Below are 23,189 nucleotides of genomic sequence, written 5' to 3' on the forward strand. Positions count from 1 at the left end.
GAGCCCCGTCTTCTTAGCTTTATCTTTGACCATGGTGCTGCACGGCCAGCTCCTTTCCTTAATGCACAATGTGGAGGTCGATGCCCCGTTGGCTCTACTCCGCCTGTGGCCGGTGAGGGCCCAGGCTTGGTCTCTTTGGTCTGGATGACTTGTGGGGCGGGTTGTAGGTTTTAATGCCGACTCCTACTCCTCCGTGTTATGCCTGGCCATGGTGGACGGGCCGTGGCACTAGTGGGGGGAGTATGCCTCATTGCTAGATGTGGCGCTGGGACTGCCTTTCTACGCCTTCTGTGCAGGGCTCTGTAGGACTGATGTTGCCCCCACCAGACCTCTCCTCTGGGTCTGCTAGCTCTAGGGGTGGACGAGGATCAAAGTGCGAGGCTCTGTTGGCTTTATTGGCTTCCCTCTGCTGGTGGCCAGTGGGGTCCCAGATTGTCACACAGATTTGGGGTGGCTCTTGGCTGGCCGGGGTGACTGGGTCATAGCTTTGGTGGTTGAGGGGTGCCCCACCACTTACTGTCCTCCTACTTCTTATCCTGTTGCTGCCCAGTAGGCCTGAAGACCTCCATCCTGGGATCTCTCCCCTGTGTCTGCCGCTGGATCCTCTGTGTTGGGACACTGTCACAGACTGGCGTGTGGCCCGCTGCCGTATTCCACCCACCTAGAGGGGGAAAGGCGTCTGATATCAGGTCTTCCACTGCTCTTTTATGCAGTCTCTAGTGCTGCTCCCTGTTATGCGGGGCCTGCAGCCCACCCGTCTGGGGTTTGGGGGGGCTGCTGGTGTCGACCAGAGACTTAGGTGGCTCGTGGCTGGCCGGGGTGCCCGAGCAGTAGCCTTGATGGTGGAGAGGTGCCCCGCCGCCACCTGCAGCACTGGGGGCTTTCTTCCCACTCCTTGTGCTGTTGCTGCCCAGTGGGCTTGATGACCTCGCACCTGGGTCTGCCGCTGGATCCTATGTGGTAGGACACTGTCCCGGGCTGGCCCGCAATCCGTTGTCACAGTTCTCCCATCTGGAGGGTCGTCTGATGTCAGATCCGCTGCTGCTCCTTTGCACGGTCTCTAGTGCTGCTCTGCTGTCATATGGGGCCTGCAGCCCGCCCGTCTGTGGTGATGATGAGGACGCTGGTGTCGGGCCTGCAATGTTTCTGCACTCGGCCTCCGGCCCAGACGATGCTGCTGGACTGAGTCCGGAAATGGTGTCTGCTGCCACACTTCCCTGCCGGCGGTCTTTCACAGGGTTCCCTTGTGCGATTTCCTCCAGGAATTCAGCGGTCTGCAGCTGTGATGTTCTGCTGTCCAGTGCGATGGTTCTTTTACTTGTATATGCTGGGGAAACAGGATTAATTCTGCAGAATGTCTGCGGCTGTCCCGGAGCTATGGAGGCTGAGGGCTGCATGGTTCTGATGCGCAAAAGCGCCCTACAACTCCAGCTCTTGCTGTCCCATATCTAGGTCACCTTCATGACTTCCCTTCTTTTTTCCCTGGATGGTCTCAAGAGTTATAGCTTCAATGAGACATAGTGAACATAGGGATAGTAAATTATTTGAACCCACAAGTCTCTACCTTAGGGGTGCTGAGGCACCATTTGTTTTTGTGCACCCAGTACTGAATAAATGTCTGGCAGACCCACAATTATTTTATGTCCACTGATCCTTTGCATAACCATAAGTAAAGAAGTGCATTGTCAGCATACATGTGAAAGCCTATCTAGGGGGTATCTATGCTGTGGGGTGAAACATGAAACTTTTAAAGAGGATTAGGGGTAGTGCAGAACATTGTTCTTATTTAAAACGGAGGGTACATCTTTGTGAGAAGAAAGAGCTTAGCTTAACCTGCTGAGTAACGCTTTGTAGGAAGCACTAGAAGGATCTGCGCACCTTGTCACTGACCCATGCCTGCTCGCCTGGACTGGTTAAAAGCATATCATGATCAATCTTATCCAAGGCAACACAAATGCCCAAGATTATTAACACACACTGAATTTCTAGATCACATGAAGTGGGGATTGTGTCTGATATGCTCATTTGGATACTCTGTGTCCCACAGAACACCGACCTGTAGTCACTCAGAAGGCCATGGGATTTAGGTAGGTCGATAGTGTTTTGGGGACTATAGATAGTATTTGCATATTGGACTATTGCCCATCTATTGCAGATGGCTGCAGTACAAAGGAGGTGTAAAATGCATCTTCAAATGCAATGAAGAAGTACATTATGTCGGCCAACGCTATTTTCCTAATATTGTCCCAATGACATTTTTGAACTTTTGGGGAAGTGCTCCTGCAGTGAATTAAGCGTTTGTGAAAGTGGTAATGAGCAAGAACAAGAAAGGTGCCAGAGGTCTCAGATGGGGGTTTACTTTGTCTGACAGCCCTCAGTATCTTCACTATTTCCTGACCTTACATGGAAGTCACATTCAGATGTTTAGGAATACTTGGTTCCTATGCAGGAGCCATCTGCTTATAGGAGATGGGTCTCCTTGAGGTTCCTGTTGCATATTCAGCTGGAGTAGCCTCCAAATGGGTTTTGTTATTTAATTCCTAACAATAGGTCATTACGCCCTTTGAAGGGTTTTGGGAAAGGATGTGGGGATACAGCTGATTTGCAGTGGTGCCACCAAGCTGAAAAAGACTTGAACATCTCCCTATGAGGGTTGTTGACGCTGGCAATATAGGTCTGGTAGGGACTAATGGTTAGGTGTGGAACATGAGCAAGAAAGGTCCTATGCAGGAAACATGTCTGTGAATGCAAGTCACTCTACTTTGTTTTCTTTTAAAGATTTATACTGCCCAAAGAATAACCTATTTCTCCACCCCCAACAGAAAATGACTGTAGCTAGGGCAGGGGATCAAGCATGCCAAGTGATCTTTGGAGAGATGTGATTAATGGCCGTCTCTTTCTAGTTTATGGCCCTGAACATTTACTTGTTGCAGGTCATCGATGTAACAGCGATTGGTAGACTCTTTCACTTTTAATGGGAGCTACCAAGTAAGGAGTTATAATGATCCCTTCTTCCAGTTTCTTCCAAGAATGGGTAATTGGTAACTTTCCGATTCTAAATTGAAGATAGCAAGAACGTCTTGGAAAGCAGGGTAATGAAGATAATTAAAGTTACCATTTGGATACGCATTCCAGAGGGTGAGCCAGGTTTGTGAGTTTGGTTACACAAGGTAAGAAATGTTTTTGGGGAGGGTGGTACACCAGGATGCAAATAAACAAGGACATTGACCTTCAGTTGTGTGTAACCAAGACAGATTTGTGGTCTCCTCGAAAGCAAATAACTAGAAGAGGTAGAATATTGGTTGATGGAAAAATCTTGTTCTGTCAAGAACAGTCGCCATCTGAGCATGCAAAGAACCATTCATTGGAGTCACTTTATGCTGAGACATTTAAGGGGCAGCTTATTGGTAATCCACACAACTGTAGGCCAGCAAGAAAGATTATTTAAAGGTTCAACACCTCCAAAGTCGTGCTGGAAGAGGAACATTCTAGAAAGAAATCTCTTGCTAGAGCTACCCAGAGTACAAATTTGCCCACATTTTCAGAATCCCTCTACTGAGAATGAACATGACCAAATAATCTGTTCTCTGCGAGGTTTCCAACTCCAGAGGGTATACAATCATGCTTTAGCACACTGTACCTTGCACAGAGGAGTAATATCCATTTGCTATAAGTATGGTCCCAACCACATGAGCAGCCCAGCACCAAAATGGCATGAAATTCTCCTCTGAAAAAGAGTACCGCCAGCAACCCCAGACATGTGTTTCTCTCTTGTCGAAACAAACCCAAGTAGGAATTGTTCCCAGCAGGTATTATTTACAGCCAATGTGGCTTATTTACTTAACTGGGCTTAGGCCTCAGACACTCTATTTTGAACAACTCTGCTTGAAAGAAATACATCTTCATGCCCATGAAAATAATAATAAAGCAACTTTGAACAACTATTTAGTTTGAAATGTATTTATACACATGCACTTAAAACCATACTGCCTGCAACCAAAAATGAAGCAACACATGTACATAAGAACATTTTCGAACACACAAGATTTAAACACATACAGTATGTACAGAAATCCAAATGTACAAGAAAATAAAAATAACAATAACAACATCCATGAAATCAGTTAGGGATGTCGGAAAGCCACACCGGGCTTCTATCGTTCCCCTTTGCCACCAATTCCGATCAACAAAAGAGATATTACCCCCTATGCTATGCCAGGGGACGGGGGGGAACCAAGTGTCTACGTTAAACAAAGCGCCCATGTATAACATGTTCAGCTACTGTGATGCATATGTATTAGTCTTCATATGCAACTAATGCAGTCATAGGTATGCATATTAACAGCAGTCATACACGGGACACATTCCAAACGTTTTGGCAGTCTAAATAACTTTCCACCTTCGTCAGGACCGAAGAATGCCTAACCAGGAAAACACAACAAATGTATTTCAATATCAATATTCTCGATGGGAAAATGAGCATAGGGAAGGACAAGACGTGTCCAGCTACTATTAGAATACAGACAGTGTTGTCAGCAGTCTGAATGTGATGAGCCGAAAGCACCACAGAGGGACCCGCTCATTCGAGGAAGCGTGGGCTCCCATGTCTAGGGGAAGCTTGCAAAAGAAAGTAAACTCATTAGTTCAATAACCGCGTCACAGGGGCTGCAGTGTAAATCGTGCATTAGTGCTCACCAAACTGCCATAGCTCCGACCAGAGGGGGTGCTGAGATGCACTCACTGCGATAACGGGCCACATTTCTATCTTGTCGGCCATCATCAGTGAGGTGTGCCGGTGGTGCTTGAATGTCCTTGTGGGCAGGACCAGACTAATATACAAATGGATATTTCTCCTCTGATGAGGCACAGTGATCATAGTCGTAGACCCTCCTGAGAAGCACATTCACAGAGAACACTTTATTTAAACCATGTTGGTCATCAGTAGCAGGACTCTCATATCTGTGCCTAATTTTGAAAAAGGTGGGGTTTCACCGTAAGTTTTGAAGGGTAATCTAGATGGGGATCCCTTGCTCTCTGTGCCAAGAGAGACACAGTCACACCTCAATGATGGCGCCCAACAAGGCAGAACACAAGTCTGGGTTCCTTTTGGTACTCTTGTTCAAAGGAAAATTGCCCAGAATTTTGGTGTTGGTCTGTCCTTGTGTGGGAGACCAGGCTGGTATTCAAATGGGCATTTTTCCTCTGATAAGGTATAGCGGGCTAAAACATTAATAAAGAGCCTGCTGAGTTGGCACCTTGCAGCAGAATAAGCTATTTAAGCCATGTTCATCTCATTAGAGGGCCTGTCATAAAGGTCCAACGCACTCTCTAATATTGTGCCTGTAAACATCGTCCCCAAACGTTGTCTTTTCTTTCACTGCCAATCCTTCTAAAGACATTCTCAGTGTCATATGCTTGGATAGGACCTTTTTCTGTGCATCAGTTAAGTAGGGAACATATCGATGGCAAGCCACTTAAGAGGTGCGCCGCCCACTGCCATGCACTTTGCAAACAGCCTTACGACCAGAGTTGGTATTACATTTGCCCCTCTATAGACATGGGCTATCAGTTGGGAGTGGGACAACGACTTGGAATCCGGTACGGTAATCATCATAAAGAGTGCACAAAGTCTCTTCATCTCAAGACAGGCCCAATTAATATTTTCAAAGTCATCAGCTATCAATGGGCCTTAACATCCGCACATCTCTAGAATTAAACCAACACAAAAAAAGAGCGAGAAAGAAACTCTCTGATCCTACCCAGGTGTTTTTTACTAAAATAAAACCGGGCATTCCAATAATTGGGATGATATGGAAACAGGCTTGATCCTAGAGATGGGAACCAGTGGGCATTGGGAAGCACAGTCCTGCACTGTTGATGCTCTTCAGATGGGGAGTGAGGACTGGGGCACCTCAAAGTATCACTCAGCAAAGTATAACTCAACAATGAAGCACCCTGGGCTACTCCGTCAGATGTGTGATCCTGCTGGGAACAGCGAGTAATTACCTGATGAATGCAGGAATAGCCAGTTTACAATGTAGGCTAGTCCAGGATCCTGTAGGATGTCACAAACCATCCAGGTTTTAATGCCGAGTCCAAAATCTCAAAGGATGGTAGTGTAGCTCCAAACCCGGTTTCTATGTGTGTAAAACTCATCTCAGTGTTCAAACCACTGAGTTCGGCACTACTGGTGAATAGTCAAAGCCTATTCACCAACCAACGTGAGTGCTTTGGGTAGAGTGTGCTTCCATCATCCAAACATATCAACACAAAGCAGTGAATGAATGATTCCAGGTTACATTGTGGCCAAAGGGGTGGCAACCACCAAATCTGCCCATTTGCCAGTGTACCACTCATGTAAGTCATACCTGGTTACCGTACCTTATATGAATCCTTTTTGCTCTCAGCACTACTTGCATGCCCCCACTTTCCTTCACTGGCCTTAGTCACTCTTGTCAGTAATTTATGCTCTCCAATTTTCTTTCATATTGCTTCTACCCACTCAGCCCTTCTGTGCCCACAACGCAAAATGCTCGCTTATTTTTCCAGCATCAACCTTATTAACTATCTTCGGAAATACTTGCTACTCAACAGTTACTGCTTCCACGTTGTCCCTTGTGCCTCATGAGCTTTCCTTCACTTCTTTTCTCTCTCTCTCCCCAACTCCCTCTACGTTTCTATCTCCCTCTCCAACTCTCTCCCTATCTGCCCAGCAGCTTTTCCTCCATTTCCCTTGCTTCCCCCCTCAGCTTGTTCTGCTCTTTTACTGGTCTCTCTTTGTCTCTCCTTTACCATCTGCTCTTGATTCTCTTCAAATCTATCTCTTTTCCCTCTGCACCCCTCTCTCACGTTGTCTGCCTCCATTAGACGTTCTGCTTCTTCTAATTTCCTGTCCCATCAGTAGTAGCTCTCTCAAAGCTGTATATGCCGCCACCATTCTTAATCTTTCTGCTGCTCCCGTCAGGTTCGGTCGACTCTCCCACCTGCTTGAAGTCATTGATGCTCTCTCTTGCCTGCCTCTAGCTCAGCCTCCAACAAATGCTCTTTTCCTACATGTTTCATATCTGTCTTTCTAGCTGCTCCAAGGCACTTTAGTTATGCTGGCTGCACCCGGGTCACTTCTCTACCAGGTTCATAGTCATACATTAATTTGCCAGTGGCTTATCACCCAACTCAACCCTAATTGTTCCCCTCTGCAGCTCCCACCTCCAGGCTTCCATAGAAATCCCTGCTACCCCTACATTCTTACTTGCCACCCACTGGCTCTGTCCTCTATGTAAAGCTCTCCAAAGTTTCCCTGATAGTTTCACACTTTATAAATCCCATACACACACATATCCAATCACCTTAAAAGTTGCCCCATATCTATTACAATGACTTTATCCCGTCCTGGTACAGAAAGCATCTGATGGAATAGTTAGAAAGTCGGCTACGTGAATTTTTTTCAGATTTGCCCTTTAAGTGATGTGGACTAGGGCACGGCCCTTGCAGGATGGTGCACTGACTTGAGATTTATGACCGTGCATGCCATGCTTGAGTACTTACTCGAGAAGGTGGTTTGCTGTTTTTCTCAGCAATTAGGTCTTCCTCTGTGATGGTGAACTCTACAGCCTGGAGTTCCTTCTCCTCCTCCCAGTATAGCAGCTCCTTCTCATACTCTGCCAGTTCCCTCTGCACAAAGACCTGTGACAATCAATGAGAAAGATTTAGCAAGGCTAACGGCATCAGCTCCACTGCTCAGAGAAATAAGAGTCAGAAGAGCTGAATCCGATGGCAAAGATTGAGCAATTTGTTTACAGGAAAGGGTAAAGGATTGGTCTGCACCAAGGAAATGAGCAAGAAATATACTTGACTGTGGTGCTGTACCACAAGTGGTGCACACCCTTCCCACTGCAATGTAGAGTGTAACATAGGGAGACATTCCAAATGCTGTCTGCCTATAGGCTAACTGGAAATAGGATACAGTACTGGTGCAGAGGAACCAGATAAAACCTCACAGGGGGATGTGGTGTTTCTGGGAAGGACCAACATGACAGCAGGACAAAAAGAAACTAATGCTTAAGATATAAAAGGCCCAATTCCAGTACAGAGCCCAAGAAGGACCACCATAAGACGTTTCTACTTAGGATGTGTGGTAAGTCAGGCTTACGAGATGGACAGGAAGACATGTTTTCAAGAGTCTTAAGTTTACTAAAGTAAAGAAGCGCCTCCACTATCCCTGCATCTAAGATGATGAAGGTTCCCTATCCTATGTAATAACAAAAGGATGCTTGTCAGGGCGTGTTACACAAATAAAGCCTGTCCTCTGGCCAAACCTATGCAACCCTATGAACTGACCCTGCCACTAAGAACAACACATAACTTAGCCTAGAGAAATGATCTTACTCCCCCTATCAGGGGGGCCAGGTGGGAAAGTCTGGAATTCACATTCCCTGAGTTGGCCCGGGAAGTGCCCATTAGGGTCCGACCTTAGCCCTAGTTTAGGAATTATAAGTTGCCACTCTGCACCAGCACTTTGTCTACTGCCGGGGTTTGATCCAGACGCACTAAGAAGGACTTGTGTGGGAAAGAAGAAGGTAGCTCTGTATCAGCATGTCATGGGCTCCGACAGTGAAGTAGTTCTAAAGGTGTTCTTCTGCTCATCCGACTTTCTGGACTTGCCTGTGCCGCTTAAAACCAGAAGTTGAGCATTGCAACTTTTGGACGTTCTGGCATGGCCTTTGATCCTGTTGGACCTTTTACTCAATGAATAAAGTATATAGCAAGACCCTGGTAGAATCCACCGGTGGCGTGTCTTATTGCACTTAGTTCTCACTTCACAAGGACGCCTGTGCAGGGTCACTATTGTACAATCTTTCACTTGAAACTTCTGTGCCAGATTTTCTTCAACTCCACTTCACCTTTGGGGTGTATGGATGCTGCCTGAAGTATTTGTTCTACTTGTCTGCCTGCAGGTTACTACATTGCTGACTTGTCCATCCAGGAAAATGACTGCTCCTCCAGGCTCCCCTCTCTGCAATCTGGCAATATTTACTGCCATCAGGGGATTTCTTTGACTAGCTCTCTTCTTAGGGTCCCCTAACTCAGTAAGGGAGATCTTTTCTTTGTCCTTTGGGGCCCAGGGTCTTCGGATGCCGACTTTGCTCATCCAGGTGAGGAGTGTAACATCTCTGGCTGCTGACATCAGAGCTCCTCTCTGCAATCCGTAGACTGGCATGCAAGTGAATTCCCTTCAGATTATGATCACCTCTTAGGAGCCCCTCATCCTTGTCAGGTCTCCTTTGGCCTCCTGCATCTTTTGGGGCCCGGCTGCAGATTTTGAACTTAACTCCATTGGAAACGGTTTTGGGTTTGTGATAAGGATAGGGGGCTGTGAGCCTCAGTAATGGACTTTGTAAAGTTATTTGAACATTCCAAGACCCTGGGCGGCCATTTCCTTTTAGTGTTTCTATAATCCTGAAAACATACTCTTATCTACAATATTTCTATAGTTATTACTTTGCAGAATCATTTTATAAAGAACAATTGTTCCAGATATATTGTTTGGATATTGCCTTGTTGTGTGCTTATCAAACACGTCACAGTATCCTTTACACATCCATCATTTTCTGGAGAGTAACCTTGACTGCTCACCCATAGTACCCCTTGGTGAGTTAGGAATTCTCAGTGGAAAGTAAGCACCCTGTAAGACAAGTAAATTGACATATGTAGGCCCTTGAAATAAGGCCTTCACAATATCTCCCTAACAGGTGGCCCAGTGTCTCTGGTCTGTCTGATGTGTGACTTAGGATATGGATCAAGTAGAGGCCCGCTTTAGGACCTTTGCAAACTTTTCTGCTGAGCTCTTTGCAGATGATCTGGTTTAATGGACTATCCATGCGTATAGGTTTGTGCCGTGGCTGATCAGGCACTTGCTTCTGTCAGTTCTATTGGGAGATAAACTATCTGTCGGCTGCTTAAATTCATTCGACTTCACAGACTGTCAAAGCCCAAATAGATGAGTTTGTGGGAAATGGATAGGGTGTTGATGCTCCCTTCCTACCGCCCCAATAACCCATTTGACCCTCAGGGTGGAAATATTAGCATAGTATCAGATGTTCTAGCTCTCGATTTGTTGACACTTTTTTTTATCCACAAGGGCATCTTTTCTTTTTATAACAAAACATGTCAAGTCTTCCATAAAACATTTCCCTCCTTTTCGGAGAAGCCATAACTTCCTAGGTAAGTAGGCAGCCAGGGCAAGCATCTACCAGCCCTCTGGGCAGCTGGTGGTCTTATTTAAGCGCTATATTGACCAGTTTCTAGAACTACCTTGGCTACTTTATATCTGAGCAATTATGTGCTTGGTAGATTAAGATTTAGGTATTTTAGGTGCTCAACCATCTAGGGGGATTTGGTATCTAAAAATGAGCCTTCTGGTGGGCATCTGGCAGATATGCTCTACTTCATGATTTGGAGCAATGCCAGCCCCTTATCCACCTACTTCAGACCAGATTAGCGATCAAATTGTTTGTTCATGCAGCTGCTGGTGGACTTAGTTATAAAAGGCTGTGTGCCTTAATAAAATCTTGATTGTCAAGTCACAATCTACTAAGAAAATTGTTAATTTCTCACAAATAAGACTCGGCACCTATGATCAAGAAATTGGATGTCAAACGATGGAGCATTTCCTGTGGCAAAGAACAATATGTTTGGGCTCATTACATGTTTGCCGGTCTGGAAATAAAGTGGCGGTAATAACTTATACCGGCATATTTCCGGACCGACAAATTACAAGTCTGCCGGTAGGGGCTCTGTTCTACCGGCAGGCCTAACCTGCAGGTTTATCCGGTCCCTACCGGCAGATAAATGCCTGAATCACAGGCACAGTTACTCATTACTAATGGTACCAGTGATTCAGGCAACCCCATCCCATCGAGTACTATGGGACTCCATGGAATGGGAAGATATCGGCATCTCCGCCTCCCATAATGTCCCTGTAACACCGGGCTATCGGGCGGCGGAGACAGTACGGTTGTTCCCATTTATCCCGCCCGAATAATGAGCCCCATTGTCCAGTAGCTACCAGTTGCTCACCTCACAGACTAGGTCCATGTTGTAGAATGATGGCTGTCCATGATCTATTAGTGTGATCACACACAGCGTGCTCTCCCCTGGTTGCAGAACCCCTGCCTGTGGATTCACCTGGAGTGCCTGCAAAGTAAAATGGAAAGGTTACCAGAGCTGAACCGCAGGATTAATCTCTGCAATGAACACAATGGGAGTCCTTTTGCACTGAGTGGATTGCAAAATGAAGGTGCAAAAAGGATGGTGTAATGCTTTCATGCTTCCATTTTGCGCTGCAGCTCAATTTCATTCACTTCCAGGGCGTAGGAGGGGCGCAGAGTGGAGTTTGCAACCTCACTTTTGCTTTCCTCCTGCGTCTTGGAAGAACACCACGTTTAACACCTGCATGAAATTGTCACGCTGGTGTAAAACCAAAGTATTCTTTGGGAATGCGCTTCGCATTTGCACCCAAGCGCAATGATTCTATAGGAATCTATTAGTAAATGCCACCTGAAAAGTGTAATTTGAAGTTAGCCTATTCTTTTATTTAACTTTCAATATTTAACTCCTTTGCATTGCTAATGTTTAAAATTGCATGCATGGTACCCAGCAGCATGTAATTGCTAACCTTGCCAGCCCCGTGCATGCAATTTGCACTTTTGAGAAAATGACCCCTAATGGGATCCAGTTCTATAAAGCTCATGAGGTTATCTGCATATTGTCTAATTCACAACAATATCCGCAGTGTCATTGTTTGCTGTAGTAGTAGCCTGTAACATATTCATTGCATATAACTTCATTTTTATGAACAATAATAGAAAACAGAGATAAAGTACTCAGTAAACGTTCTCATTTTATATGCATGAAACTCCAAGTAATATAAATTAATCACATGAGCCCAACTCCATTGAGCCAGCAAAAAAGGGTGTCACTGTTAACATTGATGTATTTCACATAGAACGCCCTCTACCTAAAATGAATGCTTACCCACAGTTCTCAGTGTCATTTTACATAATTAAGCCATGCAATCAGCATCCTATGGGGTTGGTTCATTCCTACACAACTATGACAATTAAAAGTGGCCACCTTTCTCTGATAGATTTGCAATGGACACAATGAATTACACAATCAATGTGCCTACTGTGTACTCTTTCCTTCCTATGATCCTGCATCACTATTGTCGACCTCCTGCGCAGTTGAGTATTCCATTGTATCCCTCTACTCTTGGCCTAGACCCACCTCTTGCCCTCCCTCCAATGGCCCATTCATGTGGCTCTCTAGTACCCTTAGACTCTATTCTGTGCTTTAATCTCAATCTCTTACTGTCCCACCAACCCCAAGATGTTTGTCACATGCTTCTTCCTATCAGCCATGATCAACGTCCTCCATTTCTTTCTAGCACGCCAATCCTCTCCTGCGTTTCCTCATCCCAAATTGTACAACTCATGCCTGTATTATATATTCTGTGTAACTGCTGATGGGCAGTGCTTTTCCACTTGCTAGGGCATAGTCTGGGCATGATAACCATTGACAACAAAAAACAGACATTTCTAGATCGCATTCCTACCAAGCCATTATTGTTTTACTGCCGTTAGACTGAGTCCCACTGGCGAAGAATGTGTTCTGCTCTTCCCCCCAATCAACGACCCACAGTACCAATTCTCAATTTCCCTCCTACCAGTCTATTAGGGTGTCCCATTCGTCTTACCACCAGTCCAGCCCATAGCTCTCAACCATTTGTCTCGCAAAGGCGGGTGAAATCACCCGATATTGTTTTTGGCGGGTGAGACGCCCATTGGAGTGAATGGGCGTGCAGGAGGCTGGGCGGGTGAGTCAGCCCTTTGCAAGGCGGGTGACACCCGCCAAAAGCGGGTGAGTTGAGAGCTATGCCAGCCTATGTCTCACTCTACTGCCCACACCTGGGCTCTGACCTTTCTCATATCAACCAAGCCATACATCATGCTCTTTATATCATCATTGCGGACAGTGAACAAGCCTTAGGTCTCCAACTTTCTACCACCAACAATGTTTCTTGTTGTCCCTGGCATAAGCTGTGGCTCACTCACGCAACCAAGAGCTGCCATTCTTTCTTCCCGTAGGACTTGTCCAGTGTATTAGCATGTGTTCTTCTCATCATCCTGCTAGGTAAATACTAGCCTGAATATGTTTATTTCCCTTGTCATTTATCCCTCGTTTATGTTCCCTTAGATTACTCCTTGTCACAGGTGAGTGATTAACAGACAACACAAACAAAAAGTATAGGCTAACATCCCTTTACTTGCTATGACAAAAAGTAATGGGATTAGGTTTAACTGAGCCCATGGGGAGAAGTTCTGGAATATGGGTGATCATGTCAACTTATTATTTTTTGTTTTTTTATATTTATACTTGCGTATTTGGTTGACGTGCATTCTTACACATGTTTTCTTAAAAGTAGTAACATCTCATTGGTGTTTAGAGTTTCCAATGTTTTATAAATACAAAATTCAGATTGCCTTTCGGCTACAAAAATCAACCTTATTTAACACATAAGCAATCGTTATATTCATGTTTTATTTTGTTTCATAATAATTAAATTTGCCCATAGTAGATTGTGTTTCTCCTGTTTGATTATGACCTAACTACAGAATCCTTTTTATGCTATATTTAGGCAATAGAAAAGACAACACAGGGGAGGGAAGAGGGTATATGTTTCAACTCTAAACAATTAGTCATTAGTTAGAAACACATTTTAGGGTTAGTAAAATGAATATTTGCTTAATTTAGAGAAACCGAATTTGAGTTGATATCATGCTCCACATGTCTTTATTTTGCAGTGTTGTGAAATGGCCCATGTTTTTAAAGAAACAATCTTTCCTTTGTTTTACCAAAGCTTGGCAATTAATTAGAAGATTTGCATGTTTCGAGAAGTTAGGACTTCATCGGTTGGCCAAAGATTAAAACGCAGCCTTATTAGGATTGCTCTGTATTTAAGTTCTGGGAATTTTGATAGATAAATAGGAATTTGTCCCCGAGACTTCATAATGAACATGCCGGATTGAAAGGCTTTGTAGGGTAAGCATGATTCCCAAACATCTATCCATACAGTATCTTTATATTTTTTCTTGGCAGCTTCAGGCCTCTCTAATAGCATCGGTAAATCAATGTTGGCTTTCTTCAGCATATTGTCACAATAATACTTCCATTTAGCCAATTGAGATTTTTCTTTATATATAAAGGCTTTAGCAAGAGTTGGAAGAATTGACGGGTCGTTCGATTGAGCTATTAAGCATTTTCTAAATAACATTAGCGATTGCCACGCGACCATAGATCTGAGCAGTTGTATTCCCAACTCAAATCTTACAATCTGTACCGGAAAACCTTTTGGAAGCGCCAGTAATGCGTTCCAATATATACCCTCAAAAGTGTTCCAATTGGGTTGATTTATGACTGATTTTGTATGGTCTCCATAGGTGACAGTTGGAATATGGGTAATAATGTCAACGTCTCTTCAGACTGTGACCCTCAGTCCTTTCCACTTCCTGTTCAAGAACTATGCCATCCCGACAGCAAAACAATACCCCAAACCTCTTTCTTGGAAAGTTGTAGAGTCCTTCTTGTCTTCACTGGACTAGTAAGAATGCCACGTTGATCCACCTGAAAATGAAGGCTTGCACCATCACCACTCCTAAAAATGGGTGTCAGGTGCCAGACTTGTTGGTGGCCATTTGACCACTGGGTATTAGGCTGCTCACCCACCCATACTGAGATGCAGGCAAGGTTCCGCTAGTTAAGCTTTCAGGCCTTTAACCTTAACTTGCGTCTCTCCACCATGGACTGATGGCAATGTGAATTGTGAATTCTGTCTTTAGGAAACAAGTACGGTATCAAGTTCCAGGCATGTCTTTTACAGGCGGCTTGGCGTATGGTGCTTGTGGTAAGTGCCCCCGCAGGGCATAGCATACAGCAGGCCCCCGGGTCCCACAAACAACACCAGACATGCTGCTCACCGTCCGGGCTCTGCTCATGCTCTGATGCCCAGTGGGAATTGCCCCGTTTATTCCATGCGACAGAGTTACGTCCCTCTGTCGAGTGTGTTTCTTGAAGTGACACACCACACTCCTCCTTTATCATAACGAACAAAAACAGTGTAAAACTCTCCCCCCTTACAACTTGCCAATAACATCACAAAACCCCAGATTAATTCTCAGCAATTTTCAAAATTAACTTCATGTGTCCAGCACATAATCTTTCAGGTGAGCAGGTTTCCCCCTCCCACTCCGTTGTGGATATCGCCGGCCATCACCACAGCTCAGCCTCTCCTCACCTGCGTCGCGCTGTTCCAAGAGGACCTGAGAGTGGTCACCTCCTCCACCTTCGTTGGGCTCCTCTGCACACCTTCCTCCAGGTGACCCACTTGTCGGACTGTTCTCCCTGATCCTCCTGAAGAGACTGGCAATTCCTTGTGACCGTGGCACTGCCGTCAAATGCTGTCATCATTGATCCTTTCACAGCCATTATGCCCATGGGGTTGGGTTTGTACGGAAGCAACAACTGGTGGGGTTTGAGTCCTCGTTGGATGTTCTCCCCTTCATTCCTGGCTCTCCTCTCCATGGCCACCCTGTCATCAATTTCTGCCAGTTCTCGGTCCCCGATGTTTGGCAACAGTGCCCTCTAACACCTTCTGAACATGGCCTCTGCCGGCGCATTCCCCATGGAACAAAGGGGAGTCGCCCGATACTCCCTCAAGAACTGGTATAGGATGAGCTTGAGATAGTGTCCCTGGCCATGGGCTATGCGGAACACCTTATTGAGGGTCCTCATGAACCGCACTGTTTCCCCGTTTGCCTTCGGCCACATGGGGGTTATCTTGCGATGGTAGATCCTGTACTCGCTCATGAGCTGGCTAAAACTCTCACCTTGAAATGGTGGGTTGTTGTCGGAGCACACCACCTGTGGCAGTCCATGAGTTGCAAACACCTTCTCCAGGGCTGCTGCCACGTCACCAAATGCCACCGACTCCAGGAACTCCACTTTCGGGGTACCGAGTCCATTGTTCAATTACTACCAGAAAGTGTGTGTCTCTTCCTGTCGACCCAAAATCTACGTGCACCGTCTCCCACGGCTGTGTGCTCCGGGGCATTGACTCCATTGATGGCTCACAGTATGCTGCGGCTGCTGCCTGCCACCAAATACATCCGAATACAAATTCCTCCACTTTTTTCTCCAACTCGAGAAACCAGAACTTCATCCTCAGGCGGGCCTTCGTTTTAGCCATCCCCTGGTGTCCCTGGTGGGCCAGCAAGATCACTTGCTGAATCTTGCTCGCTGGGATCATCATTCTGTCCCCTCTCAGCAGTAGGCCTGATTCAGCGAACAACAATTGATCCCTCACCCTCCACAGTGGTTCCAAGGTGACGCAGGCTACCTGGGTTTATTTGCTGAGCCCTTCCAGAACGGTCTTCCAGTCCCCTTTTTGCAAAGCACCCTGTAGGAGGCCAAAACACTCCTCTTCCTCCGAAGCCTTTGATAATTCCTCGATGGGCATAGAGTTTGGTGTAGAGGACTCAATGATATGCTATGATATGATATGGCATTTATAACGCACCTATGCACAAGTGTTTCAAGGCGCAACGAGGCAAGGGAGCGGGAACAGAGGGAAGACAGTGACAGCCATCTTACTAGGCCAGGTGACATTGAGATTGCGCAAGTGCAGGGGAGGGGGAAGGGGAGAAGTGCAGGGGGCAGTGCAGTACATAAGATAACCGTGAGAAAAAATAAATAAAGATAAATAAATAAAATAAACAAAGACAATAAATAATAAGTGCAGCCAGCTGGTGGCAAGTGCAAGGGGTAAGGGCAGACATCAGGTGTCAAGTGCTGGTAGGGGGCTATAGGGATACAGAAACAGTCCCCGAGTGCAAAGGTTGCCAGTGGGGCAGTGGATGTGTGCAACTGGCAGGGAGGGGACCTGGGCCCGAGATCAGAGGGTAGCCAGGTAAACCAGTGCAGTTTCAGTTTCAACCAGGAGATCAGCGGGGGAGCAGAGGAGAGAAAACAGAAGCAAAGAGGAAGGTCTTGAGGTGCTTCTGGAACCAGAGATGGTTCTCCTCAAGTTTCAGAGAGGCAGAGAGGCTGTTCCAGAGGGAGGCCCCAGCAGAAGAAAGATCTACCACCAATTAATTGCTTGGAGAAGCGACTGACCCTGAGGGAGTTGGCCACCTGAACATGTTCCTCCACTTCCTCAGCAGTGTCCACCCCGTCGACCCCCTTCTTCTGTGGGTGTCTCGACGAGTAGTCCGCTTCATTGTTGGCACCAGGTCGGTACACCAGAGAGACTCCATATTCTAGGAGGGCCAGCATCCAACTCTCTATCTTAACCGGGGGCTTCGAGGACGACCGGCAGCAGAGGTTTGTGGTCCATCACCACCGTTACAGGTCTTCCCAGCACATACCGGCAGAAATGCAGACACCCCACAGCCACGGCCTCGTGCTAGATTTGCCCAATACCTTTGTTCCGTTTCAGAGAGGGCACTGCTGCCAAATGCTATCGGCCTCACTTCACCCTTGGCATCCATCTGGGTAATCACTGCCCCATGGCCAAACGGGTTCGCATCCACCACTATTTCGGATGGAAGAGATGGGTCAAAGAACGCCATTTTATCCTTTGCCGGGAGGGCTGACTTCACATCATCAATAGCGGCTTCCTCCATTGGGCCCCACTGCCAGATATTATCCTTTCTCGTTCGGCACCTCAATGGCTCCGACCTCATGGCCAGATTCCTGATGAATCTCCCGCAGTTCATCACCATCCCCAAGAAACTGCACACCTCTGTCACCGTCTCCGGGGGCCTGCTGTTCATAATGTCTTACACCTCCCTTGGAGCGGGCGACACCCCGCCTTTCTTAAAAACAAAAATAAAGAACTCTATGCTCGTCTTGAGAAATTCACACTTCTCCTTGTGTAGGGTTAGTCCCAGCAACTGTATCCGCTCGAGTGTCTTAACCAGCCTCGCCATGTGCTTAACATCTGACTTTGCGAACATAAGAATGTCATCACTAATGTTTATGATGCCCTCCAGGTCAGCTAGGGCGCCCGTATCATATTCTGGAAGACTTCTGCAACTGAGGAAACCCCAAAACGGAGGTGTTTGTACCGGTATAATCCCTGGTGAGTCATGAAAGAGGTGATATACCTGAATTCAGGGTGTAAAACAACCTGATGGTACCGTGCCCTCAGTTCAAGCTTGGAGAAAAACGTGGTGCCTTGCAACTCAGTGATAATGTCATCAATTGTGGGTATCAAATGCCTCTCCCTCTTTATTGCCTTGTTTGGCAGCCTCATGTCCACACAACTTCTGACTGACTCAGGCTGTTTAGGTTTCCTTGCTATAACAATGGGCGACACCCAGGGTCTTGACCGTTCCACTTTCTTTGTCCATGAACTTCCGTAGTTGAAGGGTGACTGGGCGAATAGATTTGTCTATATGTAGCTTAATAGGCTCTCCCACCAGCTGCCCAATCCAGACAAACACGCCTGCAAATCGCTCTGGCACTGCCTGCACATCCTCGACATATATGCTGTAGGCAAATGTCATGATCCCCAGTGCATCAGCTGTGCCACAGCTGAACAAGGTGTTGCCACTAATGTCCATGGTGAAAAACCTGACTGATTGCTCTGGATCAGTGTTCCACTTGAGATACAAACGCCCCCATCAGGGAAATGGGCTGGTCCACTCCGAACGTAAATATGCGTGCTCTCGGGTGCTTCAGCACTGCAGGGTCATCCATCACCTCACAATGCGCTTTGGCCATGATGTTGACAGAAGCCCTTGTGTCCACCAAGACAGGAATCGCCGAGTCACTGACTTGTACCATACACTTTGGTTGTCTCTGAGTCTACGCCTTTAGTACACTCATGCTGGATATGAATAATATGTTTTCCTCGTCCTCCTCTTCAGTCTCGAGTTCTGCCACCTCCTCTTCTTGGCTCGCGAGGGCCACACTCTGAGGGGGCTGTTGTCTGAAGGACCCAACCCTGACTGGGCCCCTCTGAACGACCACCGGGTGTGGTGCGCGACACATCCATGCGTAGCGGTCCAAACCTTCCACATGCCTTCCCCAGGCATTCCGACAGATGAGGGAAGTCATACTTGCACTGGAGGCATGATGCTGGCGCTTTTGCGCCCCTCTCACGTGTTGGCACCATGGTTCTGCAGCCCCCTCTTGCTCCTTGACCGGATCCTACTGCACACACTTCATCGGTCTTGAGGGTGCTTATCGCAGCGTCCATTTTGGAAGCACGTGTTTCCGCCACCTCATATGATCTGCCCAGTTCAAGAATTAGTGCTAGTGTCAATCCAGGCTCCCTCGGTACCTGCTGGCGCAACTTGCCAGATGCATACCCTTGGATCAATTGTTTCCATATCATGCCTTCCTCATTCACGCACGCACACGTGGCCGAGAGGCACCAAAGCCGGCCATGAAATGTGTCCCATGGCTCACCGTCTTTCCTTGGCATTACACATAACAAACCTCTTGTAATCCATGTTCACAAGAGGCATAAAGTGTTCCCTTATCGCAGCCTTAGTGGCAGCGTATGTCCCATCGATTGGCTGCAAAGACTTATAGATCTGATGAGCCGCAGGACCAGGCACATAGATAAGGGTTGCAACCTTACTTTCATCGTCCGTGCGTCCGTCCGTCCCTCCTGTGGCCCTGAAGTACATCTCCAGGCGGTCAACCCAGGAGTTCCACCTTTGCTCCAGACTAGATGGTGCCCCCGAGACATCAAACTTCGGCATCGGGGCAAGTGAACCTTGTTGGCGCGGCACAGGTGCTTCCGCCTGGGAAACTCCACCAGCTGCAGCCCCACCATCCTGATTGTCCTGCATCATATTGGTTCCAGCGGTAGGGCCTGGGTGTCAGGTGCACAGGCACCCCTTTTTGTCAGGGACCACAACCCAGACAGGCACGTGGGTGCACAGGCACCACTTCCTGGCAGGGGCCGCAACCCAGATGACACTTATTTATTTATTTGTTTATTTCCATTTATAAAGCGCACAAAAGCCCTTGGGCATCGTGGCGCTGTTACAAGAATATTCACTTAGGTGCTGGTTACATGGGAGCAAGTCTTGGTACTAGGTTAAACATACAGTGTTTCTGTTACTTATATGCAGTTTACATGTTAAGTACATGTTGGCTAGCATACATGTTAGACAGTAAAGTAGTATAGTTTCAAGGCATAACAACGGAGAAAGTATGGTCTACTTAAAAAGAATGGTCTTCAAGGCCTTTCTGTAGGCCATGAGAGAGGTTTCTTTCCTAAGTCTGAGCGGAAGTGCGTTCCAGGATTTTGGTGCTAGCACTTCAAAACTAGAGCCTCCTGCTTGGACTCTGTTAAAGGCGGCGATTGTGAGTTGGTGTGAGTATAGGTCACGTATGGGTCTGATGGTGGGTGCTTGGTGTATTCGCTCTGTGAGATAAGGGGGTGCAGATTGTAATAGGCATTTGTGAGTGATTGTGAGAGCCTTGAACAGAATACGCTCTTGAAGCCAGTGGGTGTCTTGTCTAGCCTGAGAAATATGCTCTCTCTCTTGGGGATGCTGAGAGAGGCTCCGAGGGCGTTGTTTTGGGTTATTTGTAGTCTATTCATGTTTTTGGATGAGGTACCTAGAAGGAGGACATTACAATAGTCCAATTTTGCGCCTATGGTGGCTCTTGCAATATTGAGGCGGTTTTTGGATGAGAGGTGAGGTTTGATAGCATTAATGATTTTAGTTGTGAGTGCTGCTGATGACGCGATATAACTGACTTGTCTATCCATGGAAAGGGTAGAATCCAGGAAGACTCCTAATGTTTTTACAGCGGTTGAGGCAGGGATTATAGTACTTTCGATTTAGAAGTTGCAGTATTTGCTGTCTAGTTTTTTTAATGTCTCCTTGGGGCCTACAAGTAATATTTCAGTTTTGTCCCCATTGAGACAAAGGCCGTTAGCTGCCATCCAGGCCTGGATGATTTCGTAAATATGCTGTAAGGTTTTCAGGTCGTCCTCATAGTCACCTGATAGTGGGAGAAGAATTTGTGTGCCATTGGCATAATTGGTGAAGGTTATGCTGAATTCTTCTAGGTCCTTGAATAGAGGTAGGGTGAAGAGGTTGTAGAGGGTAGGAGAGGTGCACGAGCCTTGTGGCACTCCACAACCAATAGGGGATGGGTTGGCTGAAGCCTGGTGTGAGAAAACCCTCATGGTCCAGCCCTCCAGAAAAGATGTTTTCCAGATGGTGGCTTCTTGGGAGAAGTGGGCAGAGTGTATAGGCGTCTTCCTAGGATCTCGTGGTCGACCAGGTCAAATGCTGCAGAGAATAAATTCCAACTGATGGAGATACGTCACACTTGCCACCCTCACTGAGCTATCTGGAGCTCACCATGCCAATCCCACCCCTCTTTAATGGATACAGAGAAGAGACTCAACAAAAACTGAAGAGAGGTAAAGAAAATGCTTCCCCCACCTTCCTTCCAAGTCATTCACAACAACAGGTACCAAAGAAAAAACAAAAACAGGGCAAACGAAGGAATACATGTCCCTTATTCCCCAATGGCATAACAGCCACTGTTTCTTCTTTGCCAAATTTGTTTTTTTTTTTAATGCATTTTTAAATGATTCCAGGCATTGCATCAGTGGATGCTCTAAAAATTGAACGGGGAGGCGTATGTGCACTCCCGTAGGGAGCGGCAACTTCCGTGAGCATGCTGAACAAAGAAAAAATCAATTATCCCTCACCGTGACACACACTTCGGCTCCACGGCTGATGAACGTTCTCCCTTCGAGCAGCTGCTCATGTTCACCGCCGCGGGATCACTAATGACCCTCTCGTTGCCAGTGCGGTAAGTGCCCCGCAGGGCCTAGCATACAGCAGGGCCCCCGGTCCCACAGACAAAACCAGAAAAGCTGCTTATCATCTGGGCTCCACTCGTGCTCTGATGCACAGAGGGAACGCCCTTCTTATTCCAACCGATGGAGATACGTCACTCCATCGTGTGTGTTTCTTAAAGTGACACACCACAGTGCCTGGGGACTATTGTCTTTAGCCATCCCATTTCCTATCATGAGATTTGCAGAAATCTGCGGTAGCGGTTCCAGGGACCGCCTTTTCCTAGGGCCAACTCTCTTGTGATCTCCACAGAGGGATATTTCTGTATTGCCCAGAAGGGTTAGGGTGAAGGGTCTTAGGCAAACAGAGGAGGCAGTAGATAGGCTGCAGACCTGGTGCATCCTCAGTATACAACTTGATGTCCACATCACAGAGCATGTGGTGTACCCTGGCTAAAGGCATTGAGGGCTTACAGCATTGCCAAACTCTTTACATTCCTAGATCTTTAAAGCTCCAGGGGGTTTGGATCACCTTCTTCCTCTATGGTGTTGCGGGCATACAGAGTTAAAGAATCCTCTTTATTTAAATGAAAAATACAGATACAAATGAAAGTACTGAAATTGACCCGCTGGATTCCTCCCTTATATCCACAAGTATATATGTGGGTCCACTTATCCTGTCTAGAGGAAAGGCCGATTAGCAGAGGTATTCAAATGCGCTTTGCTGAGACTTGCATCACACCATGGCTGAATGTTTTTCTGCATACCAAGCGACAGTAAGGGGCAAGCCTACCGGTACAATTTGAGTGTCCAAAATATAGAAACATGACACCAAATTAGAATTTTGAAAAATTGGCAAAATGTCAACATATTAAACTGGAGATTAGATGAAAATACATTTTTCTGCAAAGCTTTTGGCCCCATCAATTCTTTTCCCGGCAGTAAATAGTCCCCTACAGCTCTGTTGCCCTTAACGAAAATCGCCTCAGAGGTTTCAGGCCTGTCGAAACACCATGTGTCTCCTACTAGATAATCCTGGTCTTGTAGGGTCATTGTGTACTTTTCTTTTTGACCACCTAGCTGCTATTTCCTTTACTCAGAACTACTTATTATGTAAACAATGGAAGGGAGAAACACTCATTTCATGGCTTATAATCTGGGTCCCCTTCCATAACCAGACTAGCCAGGCGGCTGGATATTTTATATACTTTACATGGGGGGGGGGGGTTAAGGACACAATTAAATGGTCCCCTCTTGTAACCAGACTTACCCAGCCAGCTACTTTTTACAT

The 23,189-nt window shown here is 46.5% G+C and overlaps 1 protein-coding gene across 2 annotated transcripts in view; it reads right to left on the reverse strand.

Annotated features, from left to right (window-relative positions):
* CFAP65 (cilia and flagella associated protein 65) overlaps positions 1 to 23,189 on the reverse strand; it is an 825,303-nt gene that overhangs the window by 127,813 nt on the left and 674,301 nt on the right. For both annotated transcript variants that reach the window (XM_069616861.1, XM_069616860.1), the window contains exons 26-27: positions 11,077 to 11,193; positions 7,546 to 7,683 (exon numbers count right to left, since the gene is read on the reverse strand). In XM_069616861.1, the coding sequence (XP_069472962.1) occupies positions 7,546 to 7,683; positions 11,077 to 11,193 (255 nt within the window). The remainder of the gene's footprint in view (positions 1 to 7,545; positions 7,684 to 11,076; positions 11,194 to 23,189) is intronic.

Source organism: Ambystoma mexicanum, chromosome 9 (genome assembly GCF_040938575.1).
Source record: "Ambystoma mexicanum isolate Mex_15411 chromosome 9, UKY_AmexF1_1, whole genome shotgun sequence".
Lineage (NCBI taxonomy): Eukaryota > Metazoa > Chordata > Amphibia > Caudata > Ambystomatidae > Ambystoma > Ambystoma mexicanum.